Consider the following 25,378-nt stretch of genomic DNA (forward strand, 5'->3'; position numbering starts at 1 on the left):
AGTTGCCCATTAATTGCATAAGGGCACATGGAATGCATTTTCGGATTCTTTTATATATGCTTCAATAACCCTAATTAATTACACTTTCAACATTGTTTCTTTTATGCTTCACACCAAAAGTTTTTTGAATTATATATCAGTCTTTTCTTTTTAAGCTTTATGGTATACTAAATCTTTTGAAAAGCTTGTAAATATTCTCACATTTGTAACTATAATGCTTCAAATATCAATTCATTAAATAGGAAGATTTTCTCTAACCTCTCCATCGTGTGTTTTTATTGACTTTTGAACTCTTCTCCTAGCTCTATGTCCTTTATATCTTTTCTTGTAATAATGCATCTACTTTTGGTTTGGGATATCATAAATAATGTGTTATAAACATGTCAACATGGTTGAAATATGTTGTTATATGGCCTACTAATTATCCCTCAACCCTCCATTTTAATGAATTTATATATAAGCATTACTGTAATTTCATTGAAGAAAAAAAACCCTAAACCCTTAGTATTTTTCTTCTTTTTCTTTTCTCTCTTATAAAAAAATAAAACATTACACGAGGTCTTAAAAGTTTTGCCTCACATCAAGGGAATACAAGGCCTATGTCTAGGTCCTTTTGCAAGATTATGTATTTTATGAAAACTAAGTTTTATTTAACCACTTCACTATTAAAAATCAACTTCTTTTATATGAATCTAGGGGATCACTCTAAACTAAGTTACTTTTTTGTGCACGAAAGGTTTATTATTATTATTATTATTATTTTGAAAAGTAGGAAAGATTTATTATTTTGTCCTTAAATCCGAGTTTCATAATTTTTGCAGTGATTTGAAATAAACATTTAATATCCTTATTTGTTTGAGTAGGATTTTACTTTTTCTAAAACATATATGATATTATTATCAATCCATTAATATACGTAGATAAAAGTGATTCTTTGTTTATTAGAAATGGAACTAAAGTATTATATTTTGGGTTAGAAAAGAATAAATAAAAAAAATATAACTGAAATATAAGTTTTTAAATATTGGTGTGATGTATTTTAGCAAAAGAATAATCAAACCCACCCTAATTTATATTCAAAGTAGATAATATTTTGCTTATACGAATACGAAGTTATGGGAGGCTCCATTGTCCCCAATAAGACTACGACATTTTGTTGTTATGAAAGTATAGATTTTGACGACGTTATTTTATTGAAAACATGAATTTTGGGTTGGGTTTAAGAATTTATTTTTGGTTGAAAAATAGATGGAGCAGGGTGCATTCTTCTTTAAACATAAATCAATAATGCTTCCTTACCTTAAACGTACTTGCTCTTCCAAAATGCTAAAAAAAAGTTTCATTTTTCTTAATCTTTTATTGACACATATAGCAAGAAATTAAACCAAGGGAAAACTAAATCAAAAGATGGAGAAAGATATAGTTAGTGATAAACCAAAGTATAGTTTATTCGAAGTTTCTTACCTTTCTTATATCTAAGCATAGACAATCCACTAATGGTTTATAATAAACAATGTCCTATACAAATATATATATATATAACTAGCTATATCTTGGTTTCATCTAAAAGTATATTTAATTTAGTAAAAGAATATTGCATATATTACTTTCAATAATACGTTCATCTCACGTATCCTCAACTTTTACTCTTAAAATAATTAAAGTAATCCTTATGTAAATAATTAACTAATATATATCATGAGATCACCAACTCAAAAAGACTTTAACTTTTAACCAAACAGTTACAAATAATTTATTAATGGGTGTTTTGCCTTTTGTGATGGTTCTTTGATTGACCAGCCATTTAGGTTTGTTTGGCAATGAAGTAAGTAAAGTGATCAACAAAGGGTAAATGTTTGATCTTAGAAGACAATCAGAACACATAACTAATTAAAAGAAAGAAAAAAAAGAAAGAAAGAAAAGCCATTGTTCACATTATCAAAGTAACAAGGACATTGGAAATAAAGAAAAAACTTAAGCTACAAGGCTAAATTTTTTGATATCAAAGATATACTTATTAAGAGAGAAAAAAGAAACCTAAACCTTTTTCTTACTTTAATGAGTTCCTCTTTAAAAAAAATTTCCCTTCTTAAAGATTAGAGAAGAAGCCATTATGGCTATCACTTTGGAAACCTTTTAAAATCCGCCATAAAATCACAATGCATAGCCAACTTTTTGGAACTCTAATCACTTTCTAAAGATATGTGGGCTTCATCTCTTCTCTTTTATATTCTCCAACAACAATGGCGGTTCTTTAAATTTTGTCATTTTTTTTTCTTTTTAACTTTTACTTTTTATGATTGATTTATTTGGAATTTGACATAACCCTTTAAACGTAAAACTGACTTACATTGGAAGTTAATTAATTATCGACCTCCACTACGTCACTTGAAAAGCAGCACTTGTATACGAGGGCTATCTATTATATACTTTTAATATTTTACTAGTCCGTTATCGTTATTGTGTTTGTAATTTTAAGTGATATACATATCACGAGAGAGATACTTATCTCAATAAAAAAAAACCATCATCGAAGTGTGAAGCGTTTCCAAAAAATTCCCTTCATCCCTATGTTTTGAATTTTGATTAGTCTTGCTTTCGGTTTGTTCAAATTATTTCATTATTTGATGGTGGATTCAATCATGCTAAGTATTCTTTCTTTCTTTTTTTTTAAGAAAAATAATACAAGTTGAGTCGGAGGTGTACCGAAACATCTCCCAACATGACTTACCATTAAAGCCTAAGAAGATACAACAAGGTCCAACAAAGTCTATTGAGGGAAAGAGAAAAGCCTGAAGCAAGAAAACATTAAATGTCACAAAAATCGCTAAGATTAATGGCAATTACAGGCAGATTATAGTCTTTGAAGAGTCCATATCTGTTAGGGCTGCAAGTATATTTTCCTTATGAGACCAACAAAAATTGATAAAATAGAAATTGTGAACAAAATCTAATGTTCACAATTATGAATAAAACACATCTAATCCTTAGCCAATTTCTTTTTTTAAAAAAAAAAAAGTTGTATAAAATGATGTAAAGCAGATTGTGTTGCTCCAAGAAGTATAGTGAATTGAAGTTGAACATTTAAGTGGCTTGAAGTTGAAAAGATCTATCAATTACTACGTCTACAAGGAATGAGATTGTGAGTTTACAGGCAAAAGACATCCTTTGAATGTTTAAAAAATGTTACACCGTGTAGAGTGAGAGTAAATTTTGTGATTCATTTATATCTTAAAAAATTTATTTCGTGTTTCTCAACGAGATACTAGTATAGTGAAATTAGAACGAGGGTAAAAGCATCTCTATAAAATTAGATTGACAAATTTGTAGCACCCACCTTTATGCATATTTTAGCGAGACCTAAAAGAATTATTCCACGTAGTTTATCAAATCGCAAACCAAACCAAAAATGTCATATGAGTTATCTCATCAACTTTATGTGTTTTATATAGAACTATATCAGACAAACAAATGTGCATCAAATAATTGGTTTTACTAGATTAAGAACAATAAGTTCTTAATGATGATTAACTTTTTTGTTAGGTGATTTAACTTATAAAAAAAATTTAGAAGTGAGAAGAAGTAAAAGTATTTCAGTCAATACGTGGTAAGATAATGGTTTTTTTTCACTTTGTGAAAAGAAAAGCTTCGATATAAGATCATAAGTTAAATAAGTAACAATAACTCTCAATCAAATACTTCTAAAATAAAATAAAATTATCTATAACCACTTTTGAAACAATTAATAATTTTAAACTGTAGTTAGAAGTGATTTTAGATTATTAAAACAGTCTTAATAATTAGTTTAAAAAGTTATTAACTGAAAAACTTCTTTTGGAAGAACACTCAATAGATGAATTTGAAAAGAATAAAAAAGACTGCTTAACCAAAAAGTTTCAAAATATTTAGTAAGAAAAAGTACCCATAACATTTAGAAACTTAGAATAACTTTTGAATATTTTTCATTTGAAAAATGTAAGATTCAATAATATTTTACTTGGGAATTTTATTATTTATTAAAAAAATATGTTTAAATTAGAAGATATTCCAAAAATTAGAAAGATAAAAAGATAAATAGAAGGCGGTAGAACATGTGGTATACCTAGCAATCCATAGTATGTTATTAATTGTTATTAAATTTCCATCAATCTAAGCATATTTTCTCAAAGAAAACAAAAGAAGAAACGAATAGAAACATTTGCAAATTACACCTACAAAATCAAAAAGCTGTAAATTCCAATTTAGACCCATCAAAGGAAGAATTGAAAGTTAGTAATTATTTATTTATTAGGCATCTAAAAAAGACAAAAAAAAAAAAGATTAAACATAGAGACAAAATTTCAACACAAGTTGAGCTCTTTTCCAGAGTTAAAGAGAAAAAAAAAGAGGTAAAGGGGAAGTAAGAGGATGGTTCTTTTACACAAAAATGTCATTGTCTCTATTCTCTCCTTCCCCTTTAGAACCAAATGTATGAGTGAAGAAAGAGTCTTAAATATATATATATGTTATTGTTCCTTTTCATGAAAGTAAGGGATTTCAAAATCAAATAATGATAGAACAACACAAACAAATGAAAATTCCCTAAAAAATTTCCAACTTTGAATTGTCACACTCTCTTTTGATCTAATTCCCTTATTAATCACTGCTTTATAGGAGTATGGATTTGAAAGGTAAGTTGAATATGAAATTTGAAGGATCCAAGGAAAGAAAGAAAAATGAGAATGGGATTCTTTCATGTGGTGTTGCTATTTTATTTTAGTTAATATGGTCAAAAAGAACAAAGGGAAGTGCTGCTAAGGCTCATGGGAATATAAATATATATCTTGAGACAAGAATTGTTGTCTTTTGATTGGGTTTTTTTAGGACTTTGTGAGGCTTTTGATGTCTTTGTTGGGTCTCTATCTTCAACCATAGACTTCCCTTTGAGACAAAATTACAAACACTTTGGAATGCAAGTGGCATTCATATGCTTATAATGTGATGTGCTTGCCTTTTTCCTACTTCTCTATTCTCTCATTACATAATTATAAGGGAAAAAGAAAAAGAAACTTAAAGAATAGGACCACATACAATAATGTTTAATGGAATTAATATAATGCATGGCCGGGGTGTAACATTACATACCCAATTGAATTGAATTGAATTATGTTGGAGTAATAGTGTCTGAGTGGTTGAAATGTTTGGACTGTATTGCTGATAGGGTTTAGGGTTTGGGCCATTTTCACATTAATAATAGAATGGGTCCAGTCATGTTTTTTCCAGGTCTAAGGAGTTTTGGAAACAAATATATGGCCCAACCAGCCTTTAATGTTTGGGAGGTTTTGTTTGTTGAGAGCTTTTGAACTAACTTACAACTACATATCTATATTAGGGTTGTACACTGATGATCAAAATCTTGTTTTTTTCAAAAATGGATATGGTAATTATTATATAAATATATGGTGATCAATCTTGTAGCTCCAATTTCTTGGTTTTCTCTACCTCCATACTTGAGTTGGGATGAAATGAAATACATATTAGATGCACTTCAGTTGTTCAAATTACAAATTTCACCCATCCAAATAACGCCCTTGTTAAAATAAGAATCCAACTCAAATATGAAATGTTATAAAAGGGATCTTTCTTTTTTTCTTTCTTTTCTTAAAAATATATTAAAATTTTGGAAATACAACTGTGTACTAAATTTACTATTAATGAAAATTAAGCCACGCCAGGATGACAAAACAACTTATAATAATTAAGTCCATAACACACATACTTTATAATTTGCGAAAATGACAAAAACAAAGTTCTGCTCACACATCAATAAGTAAAATGTCACAAATGTCATCGTTACTTATATACATTTGATATACCTTATACACGTTCGATACACCTAGTATCTATTGATACACTTAATACATTAGATAGATACACTTAATGCACCTAATACTCTTTGATATACTCGATACTTTTTGATACACACCTGAAACATCTTGATACACATAATACTTCTCGTTATACTTTATTGTTCTTGATACACTTGATAAACCTTAGACCTTGATTAGTTTGATACATTTAAAGGCTTCACTTATAAGTTTAATAAACTTGATACACCGCTAATAAACTTGTCATGCTTCATTGGTACACTCAACAAATTTGATACACTTGATGTACATGACATGTTTGATATACCTGATGCACTATGCAAATACACTTAATATTCTTTACTTATATATTTGATTGATTAAATACACTTGATATGCTGGAAGTTCTACTTATACACTTGATAACTATTGATATACATTTGTAAACTTGATTCATATTTTTTATAATGATTCACTTTACTGATATGTTTTAATAATATATTATTGATATATTTGATAATAATACACTGAGTTATGTCATTTATATACTTAATAATACTATAATTAATTGCATAAAATTTAAAAAATAAAAATCACGTAGTAAGTATATCAACCAAATAATACATATAATATAAGTATATCACAGCACTGGTATACAAAACTGAGACAAAGTAAAACCAAAACAAAACCAATGTAAAAAAATAAAAGATTCAACTCAAAATACACATCAAAAAAAAAATCATAAATGAAATTAAATTACTTTGATCAACAACCATTATATTTTATATTGTAATTATTATACTATTGATATTCTAAAATCAAGATTAAGACAAAAGGAACAAATAATTTTCTCGTATAAAAGAAATAATTAGTGTCTTTAAGAGTAGAAAAATAAATAAATAATGAATAAGACATTCAAAAGATGAAGAGAAATAAGTTATGGAATGTATTGTCATATTTGATATATCATATTTTCAAAATGCTACCCTATCTCATTTTTCTTTATTTTATTATAAGATGAAAATGTAATCTAAAGTTGTGGTTAGCCTTAGAACTGAGCTTTTAATGGAAAAGAAGAAGTTGAGGAAAGAATAAGTAATTAGGATGTATTTTTTTTAAAGTAAATATGACCATTATTGAAATAATATGCAACAAGAAATAAAACAATAATCGACCTTCTGTTGCAAAATCCCATACAAACACAACTCTTTTAATGTCTTTCCAAATTTATTTTTCTCCTTGCAAATTGCATGCATATATGGAGAATTATATTATTTGTTAATCATGTGATGATGAGAATTGTTAGATTGTTTTTGTTTACCACGATTAGTTCATATTTAGATTAGTTGTTAACCATGAACTTGGTTTAATACTCGAGTTTATAAAGTTAATTATAATTAAACAATATTCTTTACTTTTCAACTAACAAAATGAAAGATAGAAAAAAAAAAAAAAACCGTAGTAGAAGTACTGTAATTTTTACTTGGTTAATTTTTTTTATAAAAGAATTGTACATGAGACGGAAAATAATTAATGTTTTTACCCTATTCTTTTCTAATTATCTTCTAAAAACTAAAACTTTTCAATTATAATTAAATATATACTCGTCACGTGTTAATGAAAATAGAATGCACAAATATATATATATATATATATATATTTATTTATTTATTTATTATTGCAACTAAAAACAAATATATAATAGAAAACAAAAAAATAATTATAAAATTTGGTGTGGTAAATGATTATAAAATAGAATATATCATAATTTGTACTTGCAGAGATTGTTTAAGAAAATGAAATGAATATGATAAAGTATAATATATGATAATAGAATATTGTGTATATATATATATATGGTGTAATAAATGGAAGATTGGATTAATATAGAATTAAAATCGAAATGGTTAAATATGATTTGTGATTTATGAATAAAAAGGAAAAAATATAAATGGAGGCTTTGGCGTTCCTTTCGAAGGTCTCACCTGTCTTAAAAACATACATCTTTTTCAATTAATTAACAACCCCGCTCAACCAATTCGAAAATTAAATCCCTCACTCCCCATTTCCTTTTCCTTTTTTTCTATTTTCTCATTAAAATTATATTAATCAAATAAATAAGTATCCACTTTCCTACTTCTCTTCTTCAGCCGTGTAATTCCAGCAACATGGACGGCCGCCTTAACAAGATCGCCACCCCACTCATCCTATTCATCCTCCTCTTCCTTCTCATTTTCTTATTCCTCCTCGCTCAAATTCTATACATTCTCTATCGCCGCCGGCGTCTTCAACGCCTCCGCCCCGGTGAACCCAACCAAAAGTCTTTCTTCCTTTTTTGGAGGAACCAATCGCGGATCCAACCTAAAGAAATCCCTTCCATTTCCAAAATTGATGCTGATTCGGAAGGGGCGGTGGTGGAGACGGCGGGAGACGAGTTGGAGAAGTGGCAAGAACTGTGCGGACCATCAAGAACGCTTTTCACTATCAAGGAAGAAGAAGAGAGAGAAGGAATAATGGAATGTTTCGAGTATAATAATCCTTTTCATAAACTCAAAACGGATGAAGTTGAAGATACGACCCCCTTTCATACTCCCTCTGCTTCTCCTCCCTACTTCACCCCCTCCTCGTCCCCTACTCGTGACTTTCCCACACATAAAGGTTGTTCCGAGGACAATATGAGGACGCCGTTTTCGGGTATTCAAATTACCACTCACTGATGGACGACATGTCGGTTCATGGAGCAGAACTTGCATATGACACGCCACGTCAGCTTCGTTCCGTTTTAAATAAGGATAAAAAGTAGTCCCCAGGTGGACCGTATTTTCAGATTTTGCAATTTTATCTTTTTACTTTTTGCTTTCTCCGGTATCTGTGCTCATCTAGTGCGGGGAGGTGTAGCTGACCGTTGCTTTTTCCTCTCCTACCGTGGCGGTTTTCAACCAATATATCTGTTCCTGGACCCTGTTAATGTTTCGGCCCAAACATTGGCCCATATATGAAGATTTCCGTGGGAACGTTTCTTGAATATTCTACAATATAAGGTTCTTTATATTTAATCATTTTAACTCCCATTTATTTTTTTCTTTTCTTTTCTTTTCTTTTTTTTTAAGAAATACCACTTTTATGTTACACAATGATTCACCCTAATGTCCAATTGCTCTCGTTTATTTGTACATAAATATAAATATAAATATTTTAATTTCATAATTTCATATGGTCATGTGTTTTTAGCCGAGTCTTTATTCAGATGTGATCATTTCGTTCCTATACTCAACAGTGGTTTTGTAAGGTTTTCATTTCAATTATGTGGTGGTTTGGCCAAATCTAACAAAATGTTATCTTAATTATTACGTAAATATTTGACAACTATAGAGAAAACTATAAATTAACATTTTATGATCAAAATTCAATCAAGATGCAATGAATAACTCTAACAAAATATAAAAAAAGCAAAGAATATTTAAATATAATTGAGTACTCATAACTCAAAAATAGATAATTAAAAATCAATAATCGACATGACAACCAATAGCATCTTGAAACCAAGGAAAAGAAGAAGTTCCAGTAAAATTCAATGGAACTTGGAATCCACATTCCACTTTAGGCCTAACTCTAATAATTTTATAAATCCCGAATTTCAACCTCAACGAAAGACGAAATTTGACATCAATTGAATAAACTCCAGCAAGTTTCTCAGAATTCAATTCAGAAACTTTGTTGTTGCCAATTACCACAGCCCGTTGCCCTTCAAATCGTCCTCTAAGTAAGCTTGTTGTCTTTGGGGTTTGGTAAAATGGAGTTAGCAATCTTGTGTCGAAGTTTTGATCTTTATACATTGCAGTTGCTTCAATGGTGTCATAATATATTCCAACACGCTCATTAGGGTTTCTAATGGTGAAGTAAATGCCAAGATTGTATTGGAGCTGTGTGTCATTGTTGGTGAAGTTGAATTGGGTTAGAGTTGCATCTGTTACGTTGAATTTGATCTTGTGGGTTATGAAAACAAGCCATAAGATCAATACTGTGAACCCAAAAGATACACCAAAAGCAACAATAACAGATATTAAAAGACACCATAAACTTGCCATGCTCATATGGTGAAGGGAGAGTATTTCGTTGGGGATGCTGTTGGATTGGAGGAGGAATGTATACATATAGAGAGGAAAATGAATTTTTTTTTTTTTTTTATTTGTGTTTGTTGATCAAATCTTGCTTGTGGTTGACTTTTTGAGACACCAGCTCATTGAGGTGCTTAAAAATATTAAATTCCCATACAGATTGAATAAAAAAGTGATTTTGATTAAGTAAAAGCTATTATATTTATTAAACTAGGGGCATTTGTACTATGAAATTAAGAATATATACGTTGACATGTTAGAGATAACTACTTGTCATGTATCCAACTATGTGGAGAACTTTGGACACCTTGGGTTGAGGTTGGTTTAATTAGTATGAAAACGCACTTCAAAAAAATAAAAAAATAAAAGAAAAACATTTCTTAGTTATATCCTTTCATATGTAAAGTTGATTGGTAGCACTAGAAAATTTTAACTAGAGATAAACACATTAATAGCAATTAGAGATTATATGTATTATCGATCAAAAAAATTCCTATTCAGTTACAACAATAATTATAAAGACCTTTTTTTTAAAAAAGAGTAAAATTGACAAAAATATTTACCTTTAGAGAGAAAAATAAAATATAATGCACTTTTGTCTCTTGATAATTTTTTTCAACAGTGTATGATTTATTATTATTATTTTTAAAAATTCTCTAATATAAATTAATGTATTTTTGTTTGGTAAAAACAAGTTAATTTAGAAAAGAATGGTTAAATTTTGTCCCACTTCTCAATGACTGATTTCTTAATCTAAACAATAAAATTTAGTCACCAATATGAACAACAGTGAATATTTCTTGATCAAGAGGCAAAAAATTATATCCCTACGTTGAAAAAAAAAGGGCTAGATGTTAAAATCCTCTTCTCCTATTTTTTTGAAAAGGAAAAAGAATGGAAAAGAAAAAGGCTAAAAGAAGTTTAGTTTTAAAGAAGTGAGGCATTAATTAATATTATTTATATAAAGAGTTTGTATTATCTATAGAAGTGCATGTTCTAATTGGCTCTAAGGAAGCTCGTGGTCCGTTTCATTTCGACCTTAGTTAAAAAAGCACAAAAAACATATATGTGGTGAATTAATGAATAGTATTGCAAATGAAAATGAAGGATAATTTCATTTGGGGCCATTAAAATTTCTAACTTCCCAAAATATATTATTAGTAGACTTTACCAAAAAAACTGTTCCATTGTTATTGTTGATGTTAATTATTTGAGGAAATTTGTGTCATATTAATTAATTGAACTATGGAAACTATTAATGTTATGAAATTCATTAAGGGATGACAAAATATAGTAGTGGGTGGGTAGGTTACAATTTCCTTCTTGTCTCGACCTGATCTACCCAATGTGTATGATTTGGACATTTCATTTCGCAATTAAATATTCAATTTCCAGAAAGATGCATTGAAGTTCTCTAACAAATTACAAGATCCAAACCAGAAAAACTCAATCAAATACAAATGATAATTGAGTACATAACACAAATTTCTTTGAAAGAATCAATAATCAACATCACAACCAATAGCATTCTGAAAAGAAGAAGTTCCACTAGAAGTTAATGGAACTTGGAAACCACATCCTACTTTAGGCCTAACTCTAATGAATTTATAAAGCCCTAATTTCAACCTCCACGAAAGACGAAATTTGACCTCAATTGAATAAACCCCAGAAAGTTTCTCAGACTTTAATTCAGAAACCGTGTTGTTGGGAATTACCACAACCCGCTGCCCTTGAAATCGTCCTTTAAGTAAGCTTGTAGTCCTCGAGCCTTGGTAAAAAGGGGTTAGCAATCTGGTGTCAAAGTTTTGACCTTTATACATTGCAGTTGCTTCAATGGTGTCATAGTAGATTCCTATTTGCTTATTAGGGTTTCTAATGGTGAAGAAAACACCGAGATTGTAATGGAGTTGAGTGTCATTGTTGGTGAAGTTGAATTGAGTAAGAATGGCATCGGTTACATCGAATTTGATCTTGTTGGTTATGAAAATAAGCCATAAGATCAATAAAGACCCCCCAAAAGATATAGCGAACGCAATAATGACGGATATTAGAAGACACCATATAGAGCGTGCCATTGTCAAGAGTTTCTTTTTTTTGGGGATGATGTTAAATTGGAAGATGAATAAATATATAGAGAATTTGTCAAGAGTAAGTTGTGTTTGTTAATCAAAATTGGTTTTATGAGACCCGGTTGAGGTCGTTAAAAATTAATTTTGCCATAGTTGACTAGAAGTTTGAATAAGTAAAAACTTTATATTATATAAAAATAATAAATAAAACTAGGGGCGTTTGTAATATGGAATTATGTTGACATGTTAGGTCGGTCAAATTGTCATGTGTCCAATTAAGTTGAGAATTTGGACACTTCTACTGCTGATGGTTTTTCTTGTAAGCAACCTTGGTTGAGGTTCACTTTTTTTTTTTTTTTCAGAACCTTTCCTGTTACCAAATTAGAGACTATATAATTCGAATAATTAATGAATTCAGACAATAGTAGATATAACTATATATGTCTTTCCCAAAACATTCTTAGTAGACTTTATTAAAAATTCAAGTCGTTTAGTATAGATTGGTATGTGAAAGTTTCCATTTGGTCTCTACACGTTCATAGTATATGATTTTGAACACTTCCTAGGGATTAAATATTTTCCATTCCCAAACATTTAATAATAAGAATATAGTTTTCCTTAACAAGATTCTTATTAAAGATGATAATTAAAGCGTGGGGTAGGGGGATGCCTCCTTCGTCTCCCTCCCTGTCCCTGCCTTCCTCATCTTTCCATTTTATTATATTCATCTATAACCAAAAAAAAAAAAATCTATTTAATTTCATACAAATCTGGATAGAGATCAAGTTTTTCTTGGATAATTTCTCTCTCTTTGTTAAATAAGAAATATTTTAACAAAATTTATGAGAATAATAAACTTAGGTTACGATTTATGTCTTAAATCTCCAATTTGTAAATTTCTGAATAAATAAAATGTATTTATTATCTCTTGAACAAGTATTGATTATGTGCATATAACTAAATAACTTGAACAATATGTGATGGTTGTACAAGTTACTTGAATTCAAAATATATTTTAACATTATAAATTTTTTGTTAAAAAGGTAAATAATATAATTAGGCACTAATTTGATTTTAACAATATGAGTGATTATTAAAAAGGAGGGATTAACCTTTTTAAAAAATTAATTACTGTCAAACAGTCTTTCTTCATTTTCAATTTTGGTCGCTCTTAATATAAACATTGATTCTAATAATTGTTATTAATCAAGTAGTTGCAAAAATTCAATTTTTGAAGTCATTTTCTATTCCCTCATTTACGACGATCAAGTTTCTATTTGTAAAATATGTTATTAACGTGTGCTGATCCATCTATGTACAACCACCCTCTTTTGTTTTTGACATGTATAGTTGTCTTTTAATTAAGAAGCATTTTCAAGTATAGACTAATCAAATCAAAAAATATATATATTTATGGACTTTAAGATATAGCTACTCAAGATATAACGTAATTGATAAAAATATTTGCAAGTTACTCCAGAAGTATTATAATGTTTCAAAATATCTCAATTAAATTATACAGTCTTAGCCTATTCATTAGATCTTTGAATCCAATTTTTTTTAACTTTCACATATGCAACTTTTTAAAAGAATCTCAATGTAAAAAGTATTAATAACATCAGTCACATTATTATGACCATCTCTTAAAATAAAAACATAAAACAAAAGAAATCAATAAGTGACGAAGCAACCGATAATCCGAAACCGAAATAACGATCTTTCATGAGAAATCAAGGGAAGATTAAGGCCACAACGAACCTTGGGATTGAGTTTGATTCTAATGAAACCAATCTTAACTCTCATATGAAGACGAAGCTCCACTTTAATGGAGAAGATATCAACAAGTTGCTCCAAAGTGAACACAGCCAGTTGCTTAGCGTCAAGATTCATCAATTGTTGACCATCAAACCTAAAATTCAGCGAACTCTTTCCCTCTTGACCTTGGTAAAATGGCGACAAAGACACGTTGCTAAACTTAATGCCTTGATACAACACAGCCACTTCGATGCTGTCAAAGAACACTCCAAAGCCACGATTAGGGTTTTTGACCGTCATGTTAAGGCTAAGTTGGAAGAGGAGTTGGCTGTCGTCGGTTAAGTTGAATTGGGTCAAGTTGGCGTTGTTCACTTGGAACTTGAGTTTGCGGGTCATGGTCATGAGCCATAAGATGAACAAGGAAATGAGAATTAAAACGATAATGACAATGGTGAATATGATGCACTTCTTAGTTCTGGACATGGTTATTGAGAGGGGTTAATGTATTGGAATTCATATCCATCGATTTGGGTATTAATATAATTCTGTTTTTGTATTGTATTTGCAGAGTTGTATATAAAGATTTTTGTTTTGTTGACCCAAATAATTGATTGTGTGTATAGTTGATTTAATGTAATTATTTCGTATATGTGTATTGCTTTTTGTATTATTTAGTTGAATCAAGTGGTGTGGTAAACTAATATAATTTATAGAGCAAGTCAATGTGTTAATATTTAAAATTATATTCCCCTTCGCGATGAAATTTATATGTTACGATATTAGGATTGTTATATGATTCAATTGCAAGAAAAAAAAATGAAGATTATTTCACCTTGCTTGAATTATATGATGTATTTAGAGTCAGTGAAATGGATAGAATAGAGAACATTGAATATTGAATTGATTTCAGACACTAAGATAAATTAGAAAGGCATATTTTAATTAGGAAATAACTTTGAAAAGAAAAAAAGTGATTTGATAATTCTAAATCTAGAGAACGTTATCATTAATAATATGTATGCATAGAAGAAGTGTAGCAAGACTTGGTCACATCTATATTAAACATTTATATATAGATATATAATAAGAAATTTTGGTTAATGTAACCTTAGAGGCTTTACTTTTGTCGTGTGTAAATAATGAAACCTCTTGATTTTTTAAGAAATTCATATAATTAATCATCGAATGGAACTTAGTCGAAAGTACCATGTATATCTAAGTTAGTCAACCAATATGTAGAAAAAGAGAGCCCAACAACCATGAGCCCCATTAAAGAAAAAAGTGTGACGTTTTATCTAAAGTATTAATGATAAAACTTTAAAATTAAATTTACACATTTTTATCTATCAAATTAAGTTTTTAGTTTAATAAGTAATTTGATAATAAAAGATCTATAATCATCAAACAAAAAACCCTTCACTTACTATATATGAATTCATATATTGTTTGAGAAGAGTTAGAACATATAATATCAATAATACTTCATTCAAATAGACTTGGATACAGTTGGTACTTCTCAACGCTTTGTATTCTTCATTTCAAAGAATGTGAAAAATACTTATATGGCTACAAAGAGGAATTATGGTCTTTTGTTCTCACTTCTTAATGTGAGTTTGAAATGTGACTTGTGCTTTAGAACGGTGGAAATTCAACCAATTAAACTAATTTTAGTATATTTATGTCCATTTTGATTTAACAAAATTTTGATCTAAATTAGATTTTCAGGACTATTTGGAACACTATTTGAATAAGAATTATAGGAATAATTCTAACGTTTATGAAGCTTTTGTTTATAGTATACGTACGATTTAATAAGAATATATATTCATTAGATTATTGGGTGGTAAAAGAAGATGTTGTTCTGTTGGTGTATATGACAAACAAAAAGCCTAATTTGATATAATTGATTAAATACCATGTTGGTTGTAAAATTCTCACTAGCTTTAGTGATATTTTGGTAGAGGGGATGTTTTAGCTAATTAAAAGGTTGAAATATGAGAGAATTGAGATATAGATTAATTCCTTGGAACGATGAAGTCTACTCTACATTGTCCCTTTCTTTCAATTTCTTTTATCTTTAATCTCGAAATTGAGTTAGAGACATTTTTATCATCATTATATGAAAGACTTAATGCCGTCCTAGTCTTCTTTTAAAATAGCAATTATCCCATTTTTCTAAATAAGATGAATATATGTTCCCTTAATCCAACCAACAACACCCTAATTAAAAACAACAAAACCAAAGCTCCCATTTTTTTTCTTAATTTATCGATACACACAATACAAAATAGCTAATCGCCAAAAGTAATTAGAATAAAAAATTAAAATAATACAAACAACAACAAACAAATAAAATAAAATAAATTTATGATTTCACAACTAAATTAAAGGCTAAGAAATACGACCAAGAAAAATAAGAATTGACTAACTCACCAATAATCAATATCACAGCCGGTAGACTCAAACACCGAACCAACAACTGAGTTTCCATCGGAACTCAACGGAACTTTAAACTCACAATTCACCTTAGGCTTAAACTTCCCTATCCTAACGGCACCAAACTTCAACCTGATCCGAAGATTAAGCTCCACGTTCATCTCGTACACGCCCGCAACTGTCTCCGCGTTGAACTCTGTCAGCCCCTGGCCGGCGAGAAGGAGGAGCTGCTGCCCGGAGAAAACGCAGCTGATGACGGCCGTGGTTTTGTAGCCTTGGTAAAATGGCGGCAGCCACTGGGTCTCTAGGCGCTGGTCTTTGTAAATGGGGGAGGATTCTATGCTATCGTAGTACACCCCGATTCGCTTGTTGGGGTTTCTCACTGTGACGTTGAGGGCCAAGTTGTAATGGAGCTGGTTGCCGATGAGGTTGAATTGGGTGAGTTTAGCGTCGGTGACGTTGAATTTGACTTTGTTGGGACGGAATATGAGCCATAAGATCAATACGGCGAGACCAACGACGATGATTATGGCGATGAGGATCTTGAGAAAGGTGATGAATCGGCCCCCACCACAGCTGCAGCGGCAGTGGTTGTGGTGATGTTCCGGGCGGTGGTAGGTATGCTTGCCGGCCATTTTTTGAGAGAGGGAATTGAATTGGAATGAGACTGGAGAAAGGATTATATTGGTTGAAATTTTGAGAGATTTATGTGATTTTTATTAAAAGAAATAGTTTCAGGACATCTCGAACAGATCTATCTTTATTACATGTCACTCAAGTGAAAACTCAAGTGTCAATCAATAATTCTCTTAAGAAAATTTTAAAGACATCACTTAAAATATAGACTAAAAACTCAGGTGCAGCCGAAACAAATGTTCAAAAAAAATTGGACATATGTTAGTTTTTTGTTTTTAATATATACTGCATTGTTTTCTTATTCTCTTCTTCTAAAGGAAGCATGCCTGCACTTTAAAATAAGAGTAAAAGTGGAAAAAAAAATCATTGATAGTAGTTTGGGGGAATTCTTTTTCCAATTGGCATTTGAAAAATGAAAAGAGGAGGAAGATTTATGTTTTTGATTTTTTGTTTCTGGGTGACCCAATAATTGAAGGCGTTGACTTGTACTTGATAAAGTAATACACATATAACGATCAAAAGTTTAATTATAATGTCAATGCATAACTGTTTGCTTGTAGTTAATTCATTTGTTAAATTAAAGAGGATCATTTTCGAGGAAATTTCTTAGATTGAAACGGTGTTCGGTATTGAGTAAGATTGATTTGGTCTACAGATGAGTGTGTTATTTGCCTGCTCTTCAAAATAGAGTTTCAAAAATACTTTTTTTTTTTCCCTTAGGGAAACACTTATTAATACTTTATTGACGAGCACTAGTGATAGATAGATTTCATCATTGATAATTTCGAAAAATGTATTGTAAAGTGTTATCACTTGTATCAATTATGAAAATGCTTGCATTTAAGGGTAAATTTGAAATTCTAAAACAAATTTACATAATGGCTGGTCCATGTATGTTTGCTTTATCTAGAAGTCTTTTAAAGATGTGTTATATTTTCTGATTATTTTTTTATTGTGTTATTTTCTATAATTTTCCATGAAATATTCTGTTAACTGTTAAGTATGTATGTGTATATATAAAAGAAAGTAATTAGAAGTCGGTAAGATCAATTTTTCCATAAAAGGAAAAGGAAAATCTCTTTTTGGTAACTGATCGTATTGTTCTTTTCAAAATGCCATAATTAAATTCGTTTTGAAAAAATTCAAAGAGATGAATATGGTCCATTACTATACTTCTGTATAAATTTTATATTCTCTTTAGAAATTTTAGTTTCTAATGTCTTCCTTTTCATTAATTGCCTCACAATTTAAAAAAAATCAAAATAAAAATCAAATTATCATGTGACAATATTTCATGGAAGAACTTGCAAATCATGGAAGAAGATGGGTATCCAGGTTGTATCAAAGTTTCTTTTGTTGAGTATTATGTGATTGTGATGGTGGATAAGTACAACCTCCCCTTCAATATAGCATTACACATATTGTTTGTTTTTCAAGCAGCAGTTGGTACAATATAATTTTCTTCAACAACACAAAGATTCACATGTACTGGTCCACAATGTTAAAATTATAACTATTAGAACATTTGCTTTTTATTCATAGCTACAAACTTTTCACCCACATTATTTATTTTGTATTAAAAAAAATACAAATAAAAAATTCAAAACAAAATAAGATTTTAAGGGAAAAAAACAGCAATACACCTACAATAGAATACATAAGGAACCAAATAAATGAATCAGAAACTGAAATCACAATCAGTGTTGGAAAATAAAGAGATAGATTTAGGGTCGATGTCGCTACCCAACGGAACCTTCAATCCACAATACACCTTAGGCTTGAATTTCAACACCACTTGACCGGATTTCATCCTTAAACGGAAAAAGAACTTCACATCAATTGAATATATCCCATTAGCTTTCTCGGCATTGAACTCGACATGTTCATCACTGGTGAGAAACATGAGCTTCTGACCGTCGAAGTTGTTGGGGCTGACGACCACGGTGGATTTGGTTTCTTGGAAGAACGAGGGAAGCCATTGAGTAGCAAGCCTTTGGTTTTTATAAAGAACGGCCATTTCGTTGTAGTCATAGTAAACACGGTAGCGTTTGTTGGGGTTTCGAATGGTGACGTTAAGAGCCAATGAGTAATGGAGTTGATTGGAAGATGTTGTTGTCAAGTTGAATTGGGTGAGTCTAGCACTGCTCACATTGAACACCAACTTGTGTGGACTGTATACAAGTCCTAATATCAATAATAGAATACCAGCCCCTACAATGAGCCCAATTGCCACCATCAAAATGGTACATAGAATGCGGCGGCCACGGCGTGATTTTGACGGAGGAGGCACGGCGGGGCCATAGAAGTTGCTGTTTAAATGGGGCTGTCTGTCAGCCATCATGATATATGAGAATTTGAAGGGATTAAATTAGAGTGAATATGTATACGAAAATAATTTGGTGAAGAGAGAGAGTATTGGATTGGATGATAGTTTTGATTTGGGAAGTGGGAGGTGAAGATGATTATTTGGTATATATAGAGAAGGAAATTGAGGGATTGACAAAGAAATTAATAACGATAATTATGAAACTCAACTTGTATAATTTGAACTCGTTTTCTTAATGATCACAACTTGTTGTTTTTAATTATAAAATGATCAAAGACATCGGTATGGGTATTCTTTTTGTTTTGTTTCACTTTCAAACAACTTGACAACAGTTTTTTGTAAAATGATAATTTTTATTATATATTCTTGCTTGGTACACGAATTTTGAATTATCAAAACTTAGTATTAACTATATTTACCTTAAAAGAATTGTAAATGTGGATTTTTTGAATGTTAATAGGTGAAAATAAATTTAGTATTTGGATATATATTCTTGGTTAAACTATTAAATTGTTAAAAGTATGAAGCATAAGAAAAGGTATCACTTTAATCTGGTTGATATGTATAAGTTAGTTCTCCCATTTTTGAAAGGGAAAAAGTGAGGAATATAAATTAAAATGTCAAGGGCAGCCATAATTGGAAGAAGCAGGGAAAGTTCGTCGTGGTTAAAAAAAAAACGTAAAACTCACATCAATGTTGAATATCTTCCTTCTCAAAAAGTCAAAACGATCCACTTTCTTTGGGGGGGAAAATGTCAAAACGATTTGAATTATTATTACTGTTATTTTATGTAACGAGTTGAAATAAATATATTTCTAACCCAAATTGGGTGATTAATGTAATATCCACTCCACCCAATTGTGCAATGAACATCTCAAGCTTTTATTTATCTTTCTTTAAATTAAAATAAATACAGAAATTCATTTTGAAATACAGCAAAATACAGTAAAATTTTAGGTTTTGCCTACTACATGATGGGTACTGATATGAGTATAATATTATTGAATAATTGACTTAGATAATTATAGAATAAATCAACTAAACAAATATTCATTTTTGCCATAAACCCTAATTTGTTTAAGGGTGGTTTTTTATTTAATGAAAATCAGAAGAAGAAGCAAGTTGAATAGAATTGATTAGAATAATGGGGCTGCTTTAGAAATAGCCGTTTTGGATGCTGAAAGATATCAGTCAAGAAAAGTGGAATCGTACAAGGTTGGTTTAATAATACTTCAAACTTTATAGAATTGAATTAGTCTCGATGCCTCTTTCCCCTCTCTATAATTAAATTTCCACTCTTTTGTTTTGCTTATAAATCAACTCCACGCTCCATTTTTTGTTTCCTTCTTTTTTACTAGTGTTCTATAACAATCCTCTCCAACCCTTTCTTTGTTCAGGTTTTGTTTTCCTTTTTAGTTTTCCATTCTTTTTATTTCCTTTATATATATACACACACACAAATACTTGTTTGTTGGACATGATGTTAATTATTGTTGATATACCCTTGTTGTTGTTGCTGCTGCAAATCAATGGTGAAAAGAAAATGCAATGAGAAAGTTAAATCAAATATTCCAATAGACACATCGTTTTTTAACACAACTTTTTCTTTTTTATGGCATTAAATTAGGTATCACATGAACAATTGTCTTTTATGATAGGATGGACTACTAAGTTGTTAATGCATTTCAACCTCAAAATTCTTGCTACAACTTACCATTTTTTGTTTTGAAAAACTAACATATTCCTTTGTTAACTATTTTGATTTTTGTTTTTGGGTGAAACAATGTGCAAAGGGCACATGAGGGGTTTCTTTATTGTTTGTTATACTTTATTTATTAGAAAAAAGATACGTTGAGTCATTTGGATACACTTGGACATCTACATTAAGTGGACACTCCGGTCATAACACTCTCATCACTCTCGCTTCATTAATATAGTAGAACAAGAACACAGAAAGTCGGAAGAAAATGGCTAAAGATAAGCTCGCATAGAGTTAGACAAAAGCATTGATATTTAAAGCAATAGAACTACCACTATTGTTTTTAAAGAGATTTGATCTACTAGTCCAAAAGCATGAATGTCATCCCAAATCTCGACATTGCTTTTTTCAACCCCTTGAATATTCTATTGCTTCTCTCAATCCAGATAATTCATAAAGCCACAGCAATAGTGTTGAAAGTAATGACCGTTTTCTGTTATTTATATTAGTATTGCACACATCTTTGCAAAGAGCAGCCATGCATATTGGAGAAGTTGTGATTCCAATTCATCACAATTAATATATCTTTATCCACAACCTTGTAGTGAAAGAGCAGTGGAAAAGGTGATCCAAGTCTTTCAATTGGTTTTTTCACAGAACACGTCAATATGAGCTGATATTCTAGGAGGGAAACCTCTTTTGGAGCTTGTCGGCAGGGTACATACATTCATGAATCAAAGTCCAAATCAAAAACTTACATTTTTTTTGGTATATTGGATTTACATAGAGTTTTGTAAGTGATTGAACTTATTTCAGATGCTTCAATCAGAGTGTTCAAGAGGAGAGCCTTTTTAGCTAATGACGTGTCGAACCTGCCATTTGTGTTAATTAAGTTTCCATATGGAAATATCGTTACCCCTGTTTGGATTTGGTGCAGTGAAGATTGCTTTTATGTTGTCCCAAATTTGAATTTCATGGCTTCTAAAGGGGCCGGCGAGCTTGAATATCCCATTCAGGAGTAGCCGAATTTCAAAAGTCTTTTACTCTTCCTTGTTGGTTCTTTGAGAGAGCATATAGTCTAGGCACAGAGGTCGCAAGAGGAGATTTATTATTCCATAGCCTATTCCAAAAAGAAACTGAATCATCACAGTTAATTTTTCAAGTGTGTTGTCCATTGAACCAGTCGATGGCTTTAATCATGGTACTCCAAGGTGCTTTAGAATTGCTATATCTGCCTTTGATAGGGAAATCGCCATTGGAAGCCTGCTTATATTTTGCACTCCATGGGGATTATTGTTTGGTTATATATATAATTCAATTTGATTAAACAAAGGTTGGGCTTGGCATAGTGGTTTTTTATTCCGTTTGACTCTTAACTTTCGGTTTTCTTAATTCTATTCATATTGTTTTTTTTTAAAAAAAAAAATCGATTGAACAAAAAAAAAAATCAGTGTTGAAAAGTTAATTTTAATTAGAATTTTTCTCACATATATAAATAAATTTCAGCTTTAATTCTTCCTTTTCTGTTTCTGTTTGCCCTGCTAGGAATGTTTCTTATTTTGATTAAGAAGATATATATGAGGCGAAATTTTCAAACTTATAAGAGATTAATAAATGGTTTAAATCACACGCTACACTTATGTAATTATGTAATAATATCTTTCTTACAAATTACCAACTTAAATTTTCACCATATTTAAAAAATGTACTTTAAAAGAATGAATACCCTTCCATTATAAATAATATATACAAAACTAGACTGTTTTTATTCAATACCCAACAAAAAAAATTAAACATACTAGAAAGAAAACATAAAGTATATCAACATGAAAAACAATAAAAAGAATATCAAAACATATAATGTAGAAAAAGAAAATAAATAATAATACAGATCAGTTGACTCAGTCAAAAAAAATCTGCAAAGAGTTGACTAAGTCAAAACCGAAAAGATTTCAATCAGAAATCGAAATCGCAGCGAGTGGTCTGAAAAGTAAAGGAGTTTGGATTGGATTTCAATGGAACCTTCAATTCACAGTTAACCTTCGGCCTAAACTTCCCAATTCTCACGGCGCCGACCTTCAACCTCAAACGGAGACGGATCTTGACGTCGACCTCGAAGACGCCGGCAAGTGTCTCCCCGTTGAACTCTGTAAGCTTGTCGCCGGCGAAAATCACGATCTGCTGGCCGTCGAATTGGGGGCTGAGGACGGAGGTGGTTTTGTGGCCTTGGTAGAACGGCGTTAACCATTGTGTGTTAAGCCTCTGGTCTTTATAATACGGCGAAGCTTCGATGACGTCGTAGTACACTCCGATTCGCTTGTTGGGGTTTCGGACAGTGAGGTTTAATGCCAGATCGTAATGGAGTTGGTTGCCGGAGACGTTGAAGCGGGTGAGTTGGGCTCCGGTGACGTCGAACTTGAGCTTATTGGGACGGAATACGAGCCAAAATACCAAGACAGCTACACCAAGGACGACGACTATGGCGATGAGGAACTTGAGAAAGGTGGTGAGAAGGCAGCAGGCGCAGCCTCGGCCGTGGCCGTGGCGATGGTAGGTCTTTGCCGGAGGAGGGACGGCAGGGCCGTAAAAGGCGCCGTTGAGATGGGGTTGTTTGTCAGCCATATAATGTGTATATATGTTTTGGTGAAAAAGAGAGAGAATGATATCAAATGAAATGGGAAATAATGGAAGTGAAGAAATCGGTACATAAATAGTGAAGGAAGTCGAGGGGTTTTAGGTTTATACGCGTAGTTGAAAGCTAATTTAATTAGCTTCTACGAACTTTCTCATGGATATTTTTCAAAAAGCTGTTTGAAATGTAAGACTCTTTGGAATCTTTCAAATTAAAAACAAAAATAAAGATAAAAATGTGCAATTGTACATACACATACACATACATATATATAATGAAGACAAGGATTACACACGTCAAAAACTGCAAAAGTTATAAGTCAATTGAATCCAAGAGACTTTTGGGTTACGTGCAGTATTACTATTTACGAAGCAGTCATTATCAGAAGACAATTTCAATATCAGTATTCTTACAAACTTTAATTTTATCCTCTATTTATAATTACTTTTTGAAATATAATGTATATATAAATTAGATTATTCCTTAAGAAAATATAAAATTGATTTAGTTTTAGATCGTACTCGGTTTTGACTATTTACAACACGGCGTTGCAAATTTAGATGTTTATGGTTTCTTACGCAAAACGCTACCATGTGTCTCCCTTGACTTTGCCCTTCTAATAACAATAAATAATCATATCACATCTTTTCAAATATATATTAAATGAAACAATAGATTTTTGTTATTTCTCATTTTTCATTTTTTGTTACACGAGGTTTAATTTTTGTATAATTTTAAAATGATAAGGACAATTACTATAGTTATATGTTTTATTAAAATAAAATATACTATGTACTTATGTCCTTGATTTCCCTTTTGGGTTTTATATGGATGCTTCTAAGTTATTGTATTTGAAAACAAGGGTCTCTCTAACTGAGGAAGAAAAAATATTTCTTAACATTTCACTTTCACTCTTTTGTTTTATCTTTAATTTCTCTTATTTGTTTTACACATCCATATTTTTTATTTCAATATTTTATTTGTGATGGGAATTAATCTCTTTATTGTATCTTAAATTAAACATTGTTATAAAAATGAAAGAAGTCAAATCATGTGATGAGGGAGATTTTGAGCCCTCCAAAGAAGATTTAATGTTAGAAATTAATTTTGAGTTAGGATTTATGGCCACTATTTGTTTTTAATACATTCCGTTTCTTTCAAGAGTCATCAACTCATCAATGTTGTGTTGCTGTTTTGGTAGCCTTTGAGTGAACTATTTCTCCAATAAGAATATTTATGAATAAATACACAAATCTTTATTGTTACTACTTAATAATAAATATAAGAAAATCTATATAATCTCCTAATTAAGATTAAAATCTTCAAATGATTAGGATTGTAATTTATATCAAAACTTTTTCTTTTTCTTTCAAACATCCCATAAGATTCCACATTTTTCGAGATGCTACCAGATTTGTGGTTGTTTCCATGGGTCGTTCACCTAAAATATAGTTTGTGGGTCGCCCGACATATATATGTTTGAAGAAAGAAGTCGTGTTATGGACTTTTAACAAATTTTGCATTGACAGTGAGTTTTCTCTTTGTTAGTACTGACATTGTGATTCACTTCGTTAAGAAGATGTGTGTAGAGAATTGAAGGGTGAAACGTGAAACATATAATCTAGGGGAGCTTAGATCAAATCCCTATTCATACATCAAGTGATTTAGGAAAAGCCTATACATTTATCTTGTGAAAGTTGTGTAATACAAGATAATTAATTCTTGATAAGTTATATATATTTGTGACACCTCTTGAATAATTTTAGTCAATGATCTTTTAAGTCGGATTTAAGATCTTCCAAATATAGGTGTGATTACATCAAACTTCAATTACCAACTTGGTTGTTGTGTTATGTGTTTT

The 25,378-nt window shown here is 30.6% G+C and overlaps 6 protein-coding genes across 6 annotated transcripts; 1 reads left to right on the plus strand and 5 right to left on the minus strand.

Annotated features, from left to right (window-relative positions):
- The first annotated feature begins 7,834 nt into the window (after nt 1-7,834).
- On the plus strand, nt 7,835-9,053 carry LOC105434980. The gene has a single exon (XM_011653727.2). The coding sequence runs from the start codon at nt 8,015-8,017 to the stop codon at nt 8,561-8,563; it is 549 nt and encodes a 182-aa protein (XP_011652029.2). The 5' UTR covers nt 7,835-8,014; the 3' UTR covers nt 8,564-9,053.
- Nucleotides 9,054-9,352: 299 nt separating this feature from the next.
- Nucleotides 9,353-9,934, minus strand: LOC101217566 (NDR1/HIN1-like protein 10). Its single transcript, XM_004136660.1, has one exon. It carries the CDS (start codon nt 9,932-9,934, stop codon nt 9,353-9,355), a length of 582 nt encoding a protein of 193 aa, XP_004136708.1.
- A 1,398-nt stretch (nt 9,935-11,332) lies between these two features.
- LOC101218041 lies at nt 11,333-14,314 on the minus strand. Its single transcript, XM_004136662.2, has 2 exons — nt 13,717-14,314; nt 11,333-12,114 (listed from the first exon to the last, which is right to left on the minus strand). The coding sequence occupies exons 1-2, from the start codon at nt 14,269-14,271 to the stop codon at nt 11,464-11,466; spliced, it is 1,206 nt and encodes a 401-aa protein (XP_004136710.2). The 5' UTR covers nt 14,272-14,314; the 3' UTR covers nt 11,333-11,463.
- A 1,698-nt stretch (nt 14,315-16,012) lies between these two features.
- On the minus strand, nt 16,013-17,079 carry LOC105434981 (NDR1/HIN1-like protein 3). Its single transcript, XM_011653728.2, has one exon. The coding sequence runs from the start codon at nt 16,857-16,859 to the stop codon at nt 16,218-16,220; it is 642 nt and encodes a 213-aa protein (XP_011652030.1). The 5' UTR covers nt 16,860-17,079; the 3' UTR covers nt 16,013-16,217.
- A 1,282-nt stretch (nt 17,080-18,361) lies between these two features.
- LOC101218279 (NDR1/HIN1-like protein 10) lies at nt 18,362-19,299 on the minus strand. Its single transcript, XM_004136663.3, has one exon. It carries the CDS (start codon nt 19,199-19,201, stop codon nt 18,539-18,541), a length of 663 nt encoding a protein of 220 aa, XP_004136711.2. The 5' UTR covers nt 19,202-19,299; the 3' UTR covers nt 18,362-18,538.
- A 3,295-nt stretch (nt 19,300-22,594) lies between these two features.
- Nucleotides 22,595-23,583, minus strand: LOC101206266 (NDR1/HIN1-like protein 10). Its single transcript, XM_004136460.3, has one exon. The coding sequence runs from the start codon at nt 23,505-23,507 to the stop codon at nt 22,842-22,844; it is 666 nt and encodes a 221-aa protein (XP_004136508.1). The 5' UTR covers nt 23,508-23,583; the 3' UTR covers nt 22,595-22,841.
- Between the last annotated feature and the right edge of the window lie 1,795 nt (nt 23,584-25,378).

The sequence above is a fragment of the Cucumis sativus genome, chromosome 3, assembly GCF_000004075.3.
Source record: "Cucumis sativus cultivar 9930 chromosome 3, Cucumber_9930_V3, whole genome shotgun sequence".
NCBI lineage: Eukaryota > Viridiplantae > Streptophyta > Magnoliopsida > Cucurbitales > Cucurbitaceae > Cucumis > Cucumis sativus.

Coding starts and splice junctions, on each gene's coding strand:
- LOC101218041 (XM_004136662.2), bottom strand. CDS start 14,271: ATGTCCAGAACTAAGAAGTGCATCATATTCACCATTGTCATTATCGTT. Junction 12,115..13,716: donor TTCGGATTATCGGTTGCTTC/GTCACTTATTGA, acceptor CAAACACAACTT/ACTCTTGACAAATTCTCTAT.
- LOC101206266 (XM_004136460.3), bottom strand. CDS start 23,507: ATGGCTGACAAACAACCCCATCTCAACGGCGCCTTTTACGGCCCTGCC.
- LOC105434981 (XM_011653728.2), bottom strand. CDS start 16,859: ATGGCCGGCAAGCATACCTACCACCGCCCGGAACATCACCACAACCAC.
- LOC105434980 (XM_011653727.2), top strand. CDS start 8,015: ATGGACGGCCGCCTTAACAAGATCGCCACCCCACTCATCCTATTCATC.
- LOC101217566 (XM_004136660.1), bottom strand. CDS start 9,934: ATGGCAAGTTTATGGTGTCTTTTAATATCTGTTATTGTTGCTTTTGGT.
- LOC101218279 (XM_004136663.3), bottom strand. CDS start 19,201: ATGATGGCTGACAGACAGCCCCATTTAAACAGCAACTTCTATGGCCCC.